We start from the raw sequence: 12,371 nt of genomic DNA, 5'->3' as shown, positions 1-12,371 counted from the left end.
TATAGGGTACTAGAAATGGACAAGTTCATGCGCACTTTTTTTGTTTCTTTTTTCTTTTTTTTCTTCACATTTGTACAGTACGAGGTACAGCATGGCAAGCCTGGCCTTTTAGTAGAATATGAGGCAATTGTGAACACACGAGTAATTGAATGAATGTATGACCTTGAATCCTGACATGTGTGGGAGTGTCATCTGTGAGGAGGAGCTGCGGTCTTCTCATCTACAGAGCCGCACATGGCGACGGCTGATGAGTAGAACAAGACGAACCTGAACCCAATGAGGAATTCCAACGCACGCTGTGAAAACTACAGAATTTGTGCTGTAATGCACTCATTGTTCGCCACCAACAACACCACCACCTGGTTTGCTCGCAATTGTTTACACAAAATCACCCGACAAATAAAGAGGTTTCACAATGAAGAGTAGTGTAAGAGACGAGGCGGAAATAGGTAAAAGACAAAGCAGGTGCCGGAACCAACAGTTTTTTTAAAGAAGCTTCTATGCTGGAAATGTAGCAGAGTTTAGTTTCCTTAAAAAGATGGGAAAGATGGCCGGATCGTGGTCACATGATAACTGTGGGAGGGACGGGGGTACCCAACAACTACCAAGGGGGCAGAAGCAGCTGAATGGTAGCAGTCCCGGTGGCAGTGAGTGCCTGAATGTGGTCAGGTTGAGCAGCAGGTGTAGAGGCTTGGGGTGGAGATTACCCGACGGCGTCGATTGGCGACGCCGCTGTAGATGTGGATTTTACCATGCGCAGTGGTGAGGGCTCGAAGAAGCTTGGTCGGCAATCCCCAATCTGGTTGCCCTCATCATCAGCTCATGCCAGACCCGCTCCGAATACGACGCCGTGGCCATCTGCTCTTCTGCTGATCGCTCGGGTTCTTCATTCCAAAAGTTACGCGCTTTTCGCCTTTTCAGTACAAATCCACCTTCACATCACCCCACTCCTGCACTTTTCTCCTGTCCCACTGTCTCGCCAGCTCTCTCCAGTCCCTCCACGGTGAACACTACTTGCCTGCTCCTCACAGAGTTGAAGCCTTTGTAAAACATGCTTGTAGCTCCGAATGGACCGCCAGTCTTCTCGCCTCTCTTCTTTCCCTCTCTGTACTTTACTTTTGTTTCGACAGATTGACAGACAGATTTGAACTTCGACGCAGAGGAATCCTGGTGCAAGAGGCAGAGGCACAGTCTATCATCGATAGTTGTATCTCTGCTGTTTGTTTTTGAACATTTGCCATATATATATTTTTTTTTTCTCGCTTCGTAGTGAGCAGGAGCGGCGGTTCAGGTTGGTTGGTTTTCTTTTTTTTCGCTTCAGTGTAGAGGTGTGGCAGTTGCGGAAATCGATGACAGCGGATCAGCAGAAAGTAAAGATGAAGATACAGTGTGGGGTGTGCCAGAGGAATCCTGCGTCGGTTCTGTGCTGCGCGGAAGAAGCCGCGCTGTGCACTAAGTGCGATGCTAGAACGCAGACTGCAAACAAGCATGGTCGAGTTGCCCTTCACTCGGTGCCGGAGCCAGCTAAGTGCGACATTTGCCAGGTGGGTCCTGGTTTCTATTAACTGAAAGCTTGGGCTCACTTGTTCTGAGCCGTACTGGATCATAGAAGCTATTTTCATTTATTCGAACTTCTGAACAGCTAGTGAAGGAAAAGCAACCTTTGTGAAAACATATGAAATTTGTTGCATCTTTGCATTGGGCTAGGGATCACATCGTGACATGTTTCCAGATTATATTACCAGAGTTTGAAATGAGATGAATCTGCGGTGAATCTCGGTTCTGAAGTGAAGAATCTCACTCATTAGGGTTAAATTTGTTGACACGAAACTCAGGGCGGATATTTCCGAGTGATCCGAGGGATGCTCAGCTATCTTACTGTGTGAAGTGGAATCCGAAATTTTGCAGGAGAAGCGAGGATTTTTTTTCTGCTTGGAGGACCGCGCGTTGCTATGCCGAGATTGTGACGTGTCTATTCACACGGCCAACACCCTCTCTTGCAACCACAGGCGCTACTTGGTGCCCGGAACCAGGGTGCATCTAGAGGACGTTAAGGGAGTCCCCGTGAAGCCCATCGCTCCAGAGGTTTACCTTCCGGTGGCGAGCCCTGCTGCATCCTCGATGTCGCAGTCTTCACATAGCAGTCGCTCGTCCAATCTTTCGAGCTCCACGTCTACTCTTCCGGGGCCACGCATCCTCAGTAAACAGACATCCAACGCAAAGCCTTCTGGGAGCGTGTGCAGCCCATCTCCAGTGCAAACTTTCACTCTAGAAATGGTCCAAGCTGCATACTCAGGAAAAGTAAATGCTCAAGCTGTCGCAGAGGCGACGAAGCCGACCCAGCAGTTTTCAGCTTCACAAACTCCGCCGCTAGTCTCTCTCCCCTCCATGGGCGTTTCAAGCTCCGGATCCATGCGCAAGAGCAGCATCTCTGAATTTTTAACGGACGCTGTACCTGGATGGCGCGTCGACGAGCTTCTCAACTTTGCGGATTGCAATGAGCAGTTCAACCCGACCGACTTTTCCACATCGAAGATGATGGAAGGTGAGACCGCAGTGGAAGGAGATTACGATTGGACTGCCGATCTGAGCTTGTTTGAAGCACAGATGTTCTCTATGCACGAAGTGCCTCAATTTCCTCCTCCGCCTCCAACGCTGTCTGCATCGCCCAAGTCTAACCGTGTTGCAAGGCAATTGCAGAGGATCAGCCATATTAAGCAAGGCTCGTATCTTCAGGACGCATTCCTAGTCCCCGATGTCAGGATTGCTTCAGCTCCCACGTCCCAATCTGTGCCGAAGAGGTTTAAACGTGACTTGTATCACATGTTGAATTGATCTTTCCTGGAATTTGTCGAGGATTCTTGCAACGAGCAAAGAAGGTTCGACCTTTCCGAAACTGTTCACACATCGATTCAACGGCATTTTTTGGTGCCTGACATCTAAGATGTGAGTGAACGGTTTTGTTTTTGTTTTTGTTTTTTCGTTCCTTTCAGATGTCAAAGATTGATTTAGCCTCCCCCTCGAATTTTCGAAGATCAAGAATATGATTTTTGTTTTGTCCTAAGTTCCCTAGAAAATCTAAGAGTGGAATCTTAAGGTTGCTTAAGCTTTTGCGTGGAGGAGGAAGCGCGTCTGTTGCACCTCAGCGCGAGTGTTCATCCCATTGGACTCGAGACCTCTTTCCTGCTGACCTCGAGCTTCCCAAGAAGAAGAAGAAGAAGACAAACAAAGATGACGATAACACTCCTAGTGTATCTTCCTGGCCTACTTTCCACCTCCGCGGGCGTAACATCGATGCGTTAATCAACGCGATCGATTTGTGAGGCGGTTTTTTTTCACCTCAAAGACGGTTTCTGTGCACCTGTTCACAGGTTTTTCCTGCCACGGTGGTCGTCTTCGAGTTTCCCACTCTCACCGGTTTTTTTCTCGCGAGGCAAGAGGCTTTCGAATGTTACTAGATGTTTTATTGCAGCACCAGATTGTTGAGTTGAAGCCCTAGCGTATTTTGTAGCTCAGGATGCTTCATACTTTTGGCAGTCTTTTTTCACTTGTTTTCACAACAGGTTGGTCGTAGAGGTGTTTTGCGCCTGTAGACCCTACTTCACATGTACAGTTTGAAGCGGTGGTGCAAACTTGGCATCGGCGTACTCAAGGAAATGCAAGGGTTCAAGTTATTAACACGCGCACCGTGTTCCTGTAGTCGATTCATGCTTGCTTTCACACCTAGCTGTCCCTACAAATGCTCGCATGATTGTTTGTAGATATGGGTCTAAGTTGGTAAAGTCTGTTGCAATGCTTGAAACTTTCGAGGCGAGCCCAGGATTCTCGTTCGACCAATATGTGGTCTGAATCGCAGCAAATGGATTTGAATACATCTCGCTCGTTTGTGAAATAGTGGTTGGAGCACGATACAGAGTTACACAGCGGAGCGATCGAGCATCCCCTGTGTTACAATGTTACAGTCTCTTCATGTCACTCAGGGGAATTAGGACTCTTAAAGTTGACATTCTTGTCGGGAGGGGAATCCGAGATCGGTTTTTTGTAGTCCCATATTAGAATGGCACCATCCTCTCCCACTGACACAACTTTCTGCATATTTGGGCTGATTTTTATCTGCCACAGATGTATCACACACACACATAAGTCACGAACAAGGTCAGAATAGATTCCATCAGTTAAATACTGACATCAATGCAACGTTTTCTGGCGTGGTGTTACCAGGCAGCATGTGCATTGGAGATGGTGAGGGAGGATATGTACCCTGGAGATTTTAGAGCTGTGCCCAAGTCCAACAAAATAGCAATGTCCTTCGTCATAATTCCACAGCTTCACCTCTCTGTCCCCGCCTCCACTCACAAACCCTTCCCCGTCTGGGGAGATGTCCAGGCTGAGCATGTCTGCTGATAGGGAGCCGTCTATCACTCGAATCGGCTGACAATCGTACGCATCCCAAAATGTGATCTGAATGTCCAACCAGATTTTCGTCACATGGATTCCTTTGCAGCTTTCACAGCGAAGATCAAAAATCTTCCAAATCAAGTTTGTACATGATTTTCTTGCACGACATGAACAGGGACGTGACATTACCTTGCGGTCTGTACCACAAGTGAGAAGCTGGCTTTCGTCTGGATGATAATTCACAGACTTGAAGAAATTATTTGCTTCAATGCTGTTGTTTCTTGTATATTTCTGCATCAAAACAACTGGTCTCAGTTCTTTGAGGGTATGGGAACCAAGTGTCCGGCAGTCCAGAATAAATCTAAAGTTCAGCGATGTTCACTTACTGTGAGATCCCAAACCATGCAGGAGCCATCATTGCTGCAGCTTACACACTCGCTGTTGTCTTTTTTTACCTGTCCACAGTTCCCGACCTCATGAATTAGCAACTGAAGTCTGCTCCAACCTTGCAAGGTTGACTGCATGAGGATTTCACTTGGGTATTATAAATTTTCTAGGAAACCAAGGCCCTAAGATGCTCACCGCAATGTAAGTGCAAGCTTGAGTGTGGGCTTTCATTGAAGCTAGCATGGAGTGGCTTTGGCTGCCGATTCTCCACACTCGAACCTGGCCCAGTACAAGACCTGATTGAGGCTTGCTCTATACTTAAGGTCTGGACATGCCAAAAGGTATCTCAAATTTTCCTCCTGATTTCTCCGATGCTAGTACAGAAATCTTTAGAATTCTCCTAACTCATGGTACGTCCCGGATTCTATGTAAAACTTGAATTTCACGTCTATCTTTAGGGGCAGCGATTTTCATGGTACTGGTTTATTTTGCAGAAGCTTACATTTCCCTCAACTCCGCCGCTGACGATGCGCAAACTATCTGAAGTCGTTGCAATTGCATACACCCCTTGAAAGCATTTCTGTTGCAGAACCAGCGCGCCCAGTTACAGTTTGCCATTTCAAATTAGCGAATATTATCGGTCTAGTTGTTGAAGTCGATTCCATGTGAAGAAGAGAAGCACGCCAATTAGAATTGCAGCGAAGAATATACTGTAATTGGCGACTATTCGAAGAAGATGAGTGGATATTCTTCTTGCGTGATAGATTAGTACCGTGTCAACTGCACCCACGTAACCTCCCATTTTCTGATGCGCATTGACGATAGTGTATTGCAACTTTCCTGTTTGGGGCGCAAATGCTCGAATCCTTCCATCACTCCATCCGCTGATGATCGTCTTTCCATCCGGCATGAATGCACAACAGTGACACTCTTGGTTGAGGGAGTCCTTGGCCTCGCACTCCGAATTCGGAACCTCAATGCGAAGTATCTCTTTCATCTCTTTTAGGTTCCACATCCTGATGTCATTCGTGGAAGCTGTGCAGAACAGGTCGCTGTACTTCATTGGGAAGGCAATGTCATTGATCTTGTTGAAATGACAGCGTTGAATCAGCATCGCCGTCATTGCGTTCGTAGCCCCGTCGTACTTGACCAGATATATTTGCGCCATGGCAGTGCCTGCGTATAACTCAAAGGAGCCCCTATCGCCCTGCCCAGCGACCGTCAAGGACGTCACTCCGCCTTGGAGCTTGAGCTTCTTCACGTTCTTGAAACTCGGGAGCCGAACCAGGTTTACAGTGCCATCTCCTCCACCACATACCAAATCTTTGAAGGGAGTGAACTGCAAACACAGCACTCCTAATTCTATCATCGGCAACGGCCCTCCCGCTCTGTACATCTTTGGACCCAGACTCACCTGCACTCCAACCCAACACCATTGATTGTTCAAGCTTCAGCACACTGCGTGCACGCAGTTTCAAAGCGTTTCGTGGTTTATGATTAAAATTGCCCCACCTGCATGATATCTCCACTTCGGGTACCCACATACATGTACTCATCCTTGTCGTCGATTACCTGCAAGCAAGCATGAAAAAATTGGCTTACGATACTCTGAATGATACGTAAGATTTGCTCTGTAATGCAGGGGTTTTCCAGTGATCCAGCCTGTCATACCACACATTGATTGACGCGTTTGCGTTTTCCGGTGTCACAGATACTGGGGTAGAGCTTGCGGTTTTCTGCGTCCACTTCCCACACGTTGATTTTCATGTCTGCTGTTGTGATGAGAGTGTTGCGAGTAAGATTGGCCCATTTGGCAGCGATTGCGTAATCGACAGGGGTTGGACTTCCGCAGATGGCTTCACCTGCAGAAAACGTATCGAAGAAGGATTTGAAATTTTCTTCAGTGCACACAAGTATATGTTGTCGTGTGACTTTAGAAACAGAACCTGACCTGTTTTTGTTCTCCAGATGACCAATTTGCAATCGTCAGTGCCCCCCCATGAAGTGAGCAATTCGTCGTCAAAGGAGAAGTCAAGCCCTTGAATTTTCACCTGAGAGTCAGCCACCATTGAAGCTGTAAATTACTCGCTGCAATTTATTCCACTATAGTTTTCTTTCCTTCCGCAAAGGTCATGAAGTAAAAGGTGGATGGAATACCTTGTGGAGGATCAGCTTGTGTACCAGCTTGCGGGATGCGTAATCCCAAATGATGATGGGTGCAGAGAATCCCATGGGGGAGATTTGGCCACTGGCCATGTATCTGCCGCTTCTCGACACCGTCACACATGAGACCTGGTTATTGTGTCCTTGCAGGAATTCTTGCTTTGTTAGGTCCCCCTGCAGCAGTTCACATCACCAAAAAGCCGCCCGCCACTTAGGTTATTGCAAAGCTGAGCATTATCTGCAATACATTTTAGGGTTGCGACCGTGATGATGATGAAACTGTTTCAATGTCAGAGAAGCAAACGATTATTGCGATCAAGAGGACGGTGAAAAATGGCAGTCGGAGGTCATACTCTATCACGCAACACTATGGTGGTGCCGAGAGGGTAGATTAGCGTCTTCTTGTCGGGGTGCAGGATGAGTCCATTGGCCACTGTTCCGCCGAATCCAAGACATGCTTGAAGTGGGAGTGGTCGAACGGACATCTTTGTTCTTTCAGACTAGAATTAGAGTTCTGTTGCCGTGTTCTTTTACACGCATCGACGTGCCGTCAACCAGATTCCGCAAGCATACAATTCACTTACAGAAAATTGCAATTCTCTGCATATGAGCCTGATATCGAGCAGCCCATCACTCAACTTGCACCATGGATTAACATGAATTTGCAACTGCTTTCGCAACACAACCCCGGCAGCAATTTACCAGCATTCCACCTCTTAAGATGCCTGTGAAGCCACGAGAAACTACGTCAATGAAACCTGGCCCGTTTAACAATCCTTGATAAGCATAATTAACCGGAATACGTTGCAACAATTATCTAAACAAGGCTTTTCCGGGCCATCAAATACTTGACGTTATCTTCGTACTTCAAATTGAATTGCGCAAATCAATTTCAGTTTCCAGAAACACAAGCTGGGTCTAAAGGACTTCGCAATTTCTTCCGCACTTGTAGGAAAGGGAACTCGGACGATGGTTACAATTTCCGGCACTTGTGAAAGTAAATCGGAAACAGAGTCTCAATTACTGGGTTCTTGGGAATTATCTCGACATTCCGGTGACTCCAGTGGCGCCAGGCTGGCCCGCCTGGTGCAGCGTGAGAGAGTGCGATTTCCAGTAGCAACTCTTCGTCAAGTATATGGGTACGGAGTGCATTCGGATGCGGAATTCCTATGATCCGTGCACATGCTGGATCCCGCCATGCCGAGGTTCACATTCTGAGTTACAGCAGACGAGAAATAACAAGGGTCTCGGATGTAGGGATCTATTCATCTTCCAGTCTCATGAGAAATCGAGATTGCGTACTTTAATGACCTTTCTCTAACCGTACATCCACAGTCTAGTTTCTTTGGACCAATCAAATTCTGAAAAGATAACGCTCTCAAGTTTGTGGACGTTATTCAGCGTCCAGTATGCGGTTCTGGATTTGGGATCAGTGCCTACATAACTCCATCTCCTCCGATACAGATAACGACCATCAGTCTACCTTACTCGAACAATCCCTGAGCTTTTTTGCTGTATTGCCCTTCTTGTCGAGTGCAATGGCCTCCATCGTAGCTGCATCCACTGTTGTGGCCCCTGCTGCCTTCGCTGCGGCCTCATCCGCAGTGTCGACCTCCGAGGCCTCCTCCGTGAAGGCTTTCTCTGGCCTCAAGAGCGCTACCTTGTTCTCCAGCAAGGCTCAGACCTTGAGCTCAGTCCAGAATGGCAGCCGCGTGCAGTGCATGCAGGTGTGGAACCCCATCGGCATGACCAAGTTCGAGACCTTCTCGTACTTGCCCCCATTGTCCGATGACGCCATCGCCAAGCAGGTGGAGTACATGATCCAGCAGAATCTCATCCCCTGCCTCGAGTTCGATGTGGTAAGCCTCACACCCTGGTTTTTGCTGTACTGATTCTGTACGGTTGTCGGCTGCCTTTACAGCTGATTGCTGCAATTTACTCTATCCCTGTTGACTGTTGCAATTGTAGTGTACCATCTAGTAGAGCGGAGCTTTTCATTGGCTGAATGTGTGAGTTGAGGGTTTATCATTTTCTTAAAGCCTACTGATCGTAATGGCTGGCGTGGCTCATAAACAGAACGCCAACGGTGTGTCTCGTACCAACAACTCATCCCCTGGGTACTATGACGGTCGCTACTGGACCATGTGGAAGCTGCCCATGTTCGGTTGCCAGGACTCCGCCCAGGTGTTGAGGGAGATCGAGGAGTGCAAGAAAACCTTCCCTGGCTGCTTCGTGCGCGTGTTGGGCTTTGACAATGTGAAGCAGGTCCAGATCTGCGGTTTCTTGGTCGCCAGGCCCAACTAAATAATTCGTTGAGTACACGAACTTTTGCAGCGTAGTTGATAAGTGAAGAATTATGTGTACACTACTTGCGGTCACCATTTATCATTAAATATTGAAGGATCCTTTGGGTATGATATGTGTCTTATGACTTGCACAACGTCAATGGTAATCGCTTTAGAACTCTCTCGACACATGACCATCACGATTAAAGCCTTTCCCAACCTTCAATGCTGCTCTGACAAATTCAAAATACTTGCTCATTGACCGATTGATTGTATTCCATGAAAAGAAAACATTACATACTGCCCCATTTACTGTGACACAGTACCCCTGTCAAACCCCATTTTCTACCAACCCCTGATTCGATATATCGCAGAGCGCAATATACTTCACAAGGCAAAATAACACCCGTTCAGAAAGAACTTGTCACAACATTATCATTGACAAGCAACTACTATCATGCGAAAATTCCTCTTCAGAAAAAATACTACCCTCTTTCTGGTATTATTCATCACAATCTCCGTCCGACAATGTTGTAAGTGAACTCTGTTTTTTTACATCTCCCCCTTCCCACACTAGATTAATAATACATGACAGATCTGCTATGTGAGACACATCCAAATATGTTGCACTCTTCAAAGCGGATTGCAGAAGAAAAAATAGCAGCCTCTGCAACTGCAACCAACACACATCATCGCTGAACGAGGTAGCATTTCGGCAGTACCTTGAACAGTAATTACTAGGTTTACGAATCGATTGTACCTCGAACTACTTTCGGTGGTGCCGACAGAGCTCAAGGCTTGCACACGAAGATTACTCAACAGTTGGATAATAGTGTGCTTCGCTCATACCTCCCCTTGTCTGTCCAAACTCGATGACAATGGATGACCAATTTGATGCCTGAGAAGATTAAGCCATTGTGTGGACAGTGTTCGACATCGACTTCGTGGTGGAAATGTGACTATCACTCTTGGGCTCAGTTTCTACATAAGAGCGTTTCTCTGCAGCTCTGTCGTGTATCATACCCTGCAGCATTCGTTCTACCGTGGTGTGCCATCATCACATCATTTGCTCTAAGACTGTGTGCAATGGCCTCCATCGTAGCTGCATCCACTGTTGTGGCCCCTGCTGCCTTCGCTGCGGCTTCATCCGCAGTGATGACCTCCGAGGCCTCCTCCGTGAAGGCTTTCTCTGGCCTCAAGAGCGCTACCTTGTTCTCCAGCAAGGCTCAGACCTTGAGCTCAGTCCAGAATGGCAGCCGCGTGCAGTGCATGCAGGTGTGGAACCCCATCGGCATGACCAAGTTCGAGACCTTCTCGTACTTGCCCCCATTGTCCGATGACGCCATCGCCAAGCAGGTGGAGTACATGATCCAGCAGAATCTCATCCCCTGCCTCGAGTTCGATGTGGTAAGCCTCACACCCTGGTTTTTGCTGTACTGATTCTGTACGGTTGTCGGCTGCCTTTACAGCTGATTGCTGCAATTTACTCTATCCCTGTTGACTGTTGCAATTGTAGTGTACCATCTAGTAGAGCGGAGCTTTTCATTGGCTGAATGTGTGAGTTGAGGGTTTATCATTTTCTTAAAGCCTACTGATCGTAATGGCTGGCGTGGCTCATAAACAGAACGCCAACGGTGTGTCTCGTACCAACAACTCATCCCCTGGGTACTATGACGGTCGCTACTGGACCATGTGGAAGCTGCCCATGTTCGGTTGCCAGGACTCCGCCCAGGTGTTGAGGGAGATCGAGGAATGCAAGAAAACCTTCCCTGGCTGCTTCGTGCGCGTGTTGGGCTTTGACAATGTGAAGCAGGTCCAGATCTGCGGTTTCTTGGTCGCCAGGCCCAACTAAACGATTTGCCGACAATTCCGTTGGAGTGCTCGTTGTAGGATATGTGTACTGCCACAATTAATAAGAAACGGTTGGGTAGCGCGATTGTGACGCAAATCATCTGATAATGCATCAAAACTGTGTTATGAGGAATGGTCTCTTTCTTTGGTCAGCGAAGTTCAATCTATATACCGCTAGGTTAGTAGAGAGATAAGTGAGTGTGCTTTGCTGTCTACGTCGAATAAGGAGACCGTGTCGACGTTGATCTTTATTTTGCACTGCACTAGAGGCCTAAGCGAGTTCTCAACCATCAATTCAGTTCTGAGCTGAGTGTTAACTTTACATGCCCATGTCCTGATCGACAATTCCCTCGGACGCCTGAGATATTGAGATCCCTCAGTATCTGAAACCATTGCAGTTAACCAGTGGAATTGCGCTTTCTCATTACTCATGGTGGTTGATAGTGCATACCTGTTCCGCAATACGGACGTCCATCTCCACGCAGAATAACTACCCATGACGTTTTATTTAAAAACTTTTGAATCTTATGCAATAAAAAAATATGTAAGATACTTATATTATGAATTCTATCATAAACTATTGTACCCATAAAATATACATGTAGATTTTTTAATATTAAAAAAAAACCATCTTGCTTAAAGAATTGTTATTACATCTGATAATTCAATTTTATTAATAATTCTATATAGATATATATTATGTACTTTGGTATTTTAATTTCAATATAAAAATCCATGTCATGGCACATACAAACTCTAACATTTTTTTTTTGTTGGTAATTTCAAAATATTCATCTTATATGCAAAAATATTTTCAATAGTTCAAATTAAATTTGATTCTAAATTTTTATTCATTGATGATTTATATTAAAAAAGCTAAAAAATGCTATTAATTAGAAGAATAAATATTATATTTAGATTTTTTTTAAAAAAAACTTTAAGTTATTAAATTAAGTTTGTCTCTACAACATTATTTGTAAAATCTTTATTTTTAAATATTCATAATGAAGATATAAATCTAATCTGTTAATTACTCATTTTATTTATTTATTTATGAAAAATTCAATAAAATATACCTATATTATAATTTATCTTTGAAATAAAATTGATTAAATTTAAATTTATTTAATTAAAAATATATATTACATATAAATAAAATAGATAAATAAAAAATATATAAATTTAATTATTTTTTGGAACTACCACAATAATTTTAAATATATATTTTAAATATGAATAGATCTTTAGAACAAGGGATTTTAAACATGGTATTATTGCAAAACCAAA

The 12,371-nt window shown here is 45.4% G+C and overlaps 4 protein-coding genes across 8 annotated transcripts; 3 read left to right on the top strand and 1 right to left on the bottom strand.

Moving 5' to 3' along the window:
- Nucleotides 1–964: 964 nt before the first annotated feature.
- Nucleotides 965–3,680, top strand: LOC112272762 (uncharacterized). Of its 2 annotated transcripts, XR_002966790.3 has the most exons (3): nt 1,045–1,544; nt 1,909–2,946; nt 3,098–3,680. XR_002966790.3 is itself a non-coding variant. In XM_024500845.3 (2 exons), the coding sequence occupies exons 1-2, from the start codon at nt 1,350–1,352 to the stop codon at nt 2,833–2,835; spliced, it is 1,122 nt and encodes a 373-aa protein (XP_024356613.1). In that variant the 5' UTR covers nt 965–1,349; the 3' UTR covers nt 2,836–3,680. The 2 variants fall into 2 exon arrangements, 1 of the variants encoding a protein (XP_024356613.1); XM_024500845.3 differs by having other exon boundaries at nt 965–1,544; nt 1,909–3,680.
- Nucleotides 3,681–3,860: 180 nt separating this feature from the next.
- LOC112272761 (cilia- and flagella-associated protein 52) lies at nt 3,861–8,034 on the bottom strand. 4 transcript variants are annotated; one of them, XM_090244740.1, is made up of 13 exons: nt 7,895–8,034; nt 7,302–7,673; nt 6,943–7,122; nt 6,737–6,836; nt 6,457–6,647; nt 6,298–6,393; nt 5,558–6,199; nt 5,288–5,365; nt 4,981–5,064; nt 4,785–4,853; nt 4,588–4,689; nt 4,261–4,461; nt 3,861–4,113 (listed from the first exon to the last, which is right to left on the bottom strand). In XM_090244740.1, exons 2-13 carry the CDS (start codon nt 7,431–7,433, stop codon nt 3,973–3,975), a joined length of 2,016 nt encoding a protein of 671 aa, XP_090100866.1. In that variant the 5' UTR covers nt 7,434–7,673; nt 7,895–8,034; the 3' UTR covers nt 3,861–3,972. The 4 variants fall into 4 exon arrangements, 3 of the variants coding, with proteins under 3 accessions (XP_090100866.1, XP_024356612.1, XP_024356608.1); XM_024500844.3 differs by having other exon boundaries at nt 6,298–6,357; nt 7,815–7,954; XR_016498603.1 differs by lacking the exon at nt 7,895–8,034 and having other exon boundaries at nt 4,981–5,110; nt 7,302–7,774.
- A 394-nt stretch (nt 8,035–8,428) lies between these two features.
- LOC112272763 (ribulose bisphosphate carboxylase small subunit, chloroplastic) lies at nt 8,429–9,362 on the top strand. The gene is made up of 2 exons (XM_024500846.3): nt 8,429–8,807; nt 9,025–9,362. Exons 1-2 carry the CDS (start codon nt 8,487–8,489, stop codon nt 9,250–9,252), a joined length of 549 nt encoding a protein of 182 aa, XP_024356614.2. The 5' UTR covers nt 8,429–8,486; the 3' UTR covers nt 9,253–9,362.
- An 895-nt stretch (nt 9,363–10,257) lies between these two features.
- LOC141044519 (ribulose bisphosphate carboxylase small subunit, chloroplastic-like) lies at nt 10,258–11,406 on the top strand. The gene is made up of 2 exons (XM_073528980.2): nt 10,258–10,640; nt 10,858–11,406. Exons 1-2 carry the CDS (start codon nt 10,320–10,322, stop codon nt 11,083–11,085), a joined length of 549 nt encoding a protein of 182 aa, XP_073385081.2. The 5' UTR covers nt 10,258–10,319; the 3' UTR covers nt 11,086–11,406.
- The last annotated feature ends 965 nt before the right edge of the window (nt 11,407–12,371 follow it).

This window comes from Physcomitrium patens, chromosome 19, assembly GCF_059467195.1.
Source record: "Physcomitrium patens ecotype Gransden chromosome 19, ASM5946719v1, whole genome shotgun sequence".
Taxonomy (NCBI): domain Eukaryota; kingdom Viridiplantae; phylum Streptophyta; class Bryopsida; order Funariales; family Funariaceae; genus Physcomitrium; species Physcomitrium patens.
This window is presented reverse-complemented; position numbering and strand designations above follow the sequence as displayed.

Bases quoted from the DNA above. Each gene is read 5' to 3' on its own strand.
- LOC112272762 (XM_024500845.3), top strand. From the start codon at position 1,350: ATGACAGCGGATCAGCAGAAAGTAAAGATGAAGATACAGTGTGGGGTG. The intron at 1,545-1,908 runs GTGGGTCCTGGT...GAAATTTTGCAG, and splicing joins CTAAGTGCGACATTTGCCAG to GAGAAGCGAGGATTTTTTTT.
- LOC112272761 (XM_090244740.1), bottom strand. From the start codon at position 7,433: ATGTCCGTTCGACCACTCCCACTTCAAGCATGTCTTGGATTCGGCGGA. The intron at 5,366-5,557 runs GTACTAATCTAT...GTTCTGCAACAG, and splicing joins ACGTGGGTGCAGTTGACACG to AAATGCTTTCAAGGGGTGTA. The intron at 4,854-4,980 runs GTGAGCATCTTA...AACTGTGGACAG, and splicing joins AAGCTTGCACTTACATTGCG to GTAAAAAAAGACAACAGCGA.
- LOC112272763 (XM_024500846.3), top strand. From the start codon at position 8,487: ATGGCCTCCATCGTAGCTGCATCCACTGTTGTGGCCCCTGCTGCCTTC. The intron at 8,808-9,024 runs GTAAGCCTCACA...GCTCATAAACAG, and splicing joins CCTGCCTCGAGTTCGATGTG to AACGCCAACGGTGTGTCTCG.
- LOC141044519 (XM_073528980.2), top strand. From the start codon at position 10,320: ATGGCCTCCATCGTAGCTGCATCCACTGTTGTGGCCCCTGCTGCCTTC. The intron at 10,641-10,857 runs GTAAGCCTCACA...GCTCATAAACAG, and splicing joins CCTGCCTCGAGTTCGATGTG to AACGCCAACGGTGTGTCTCG.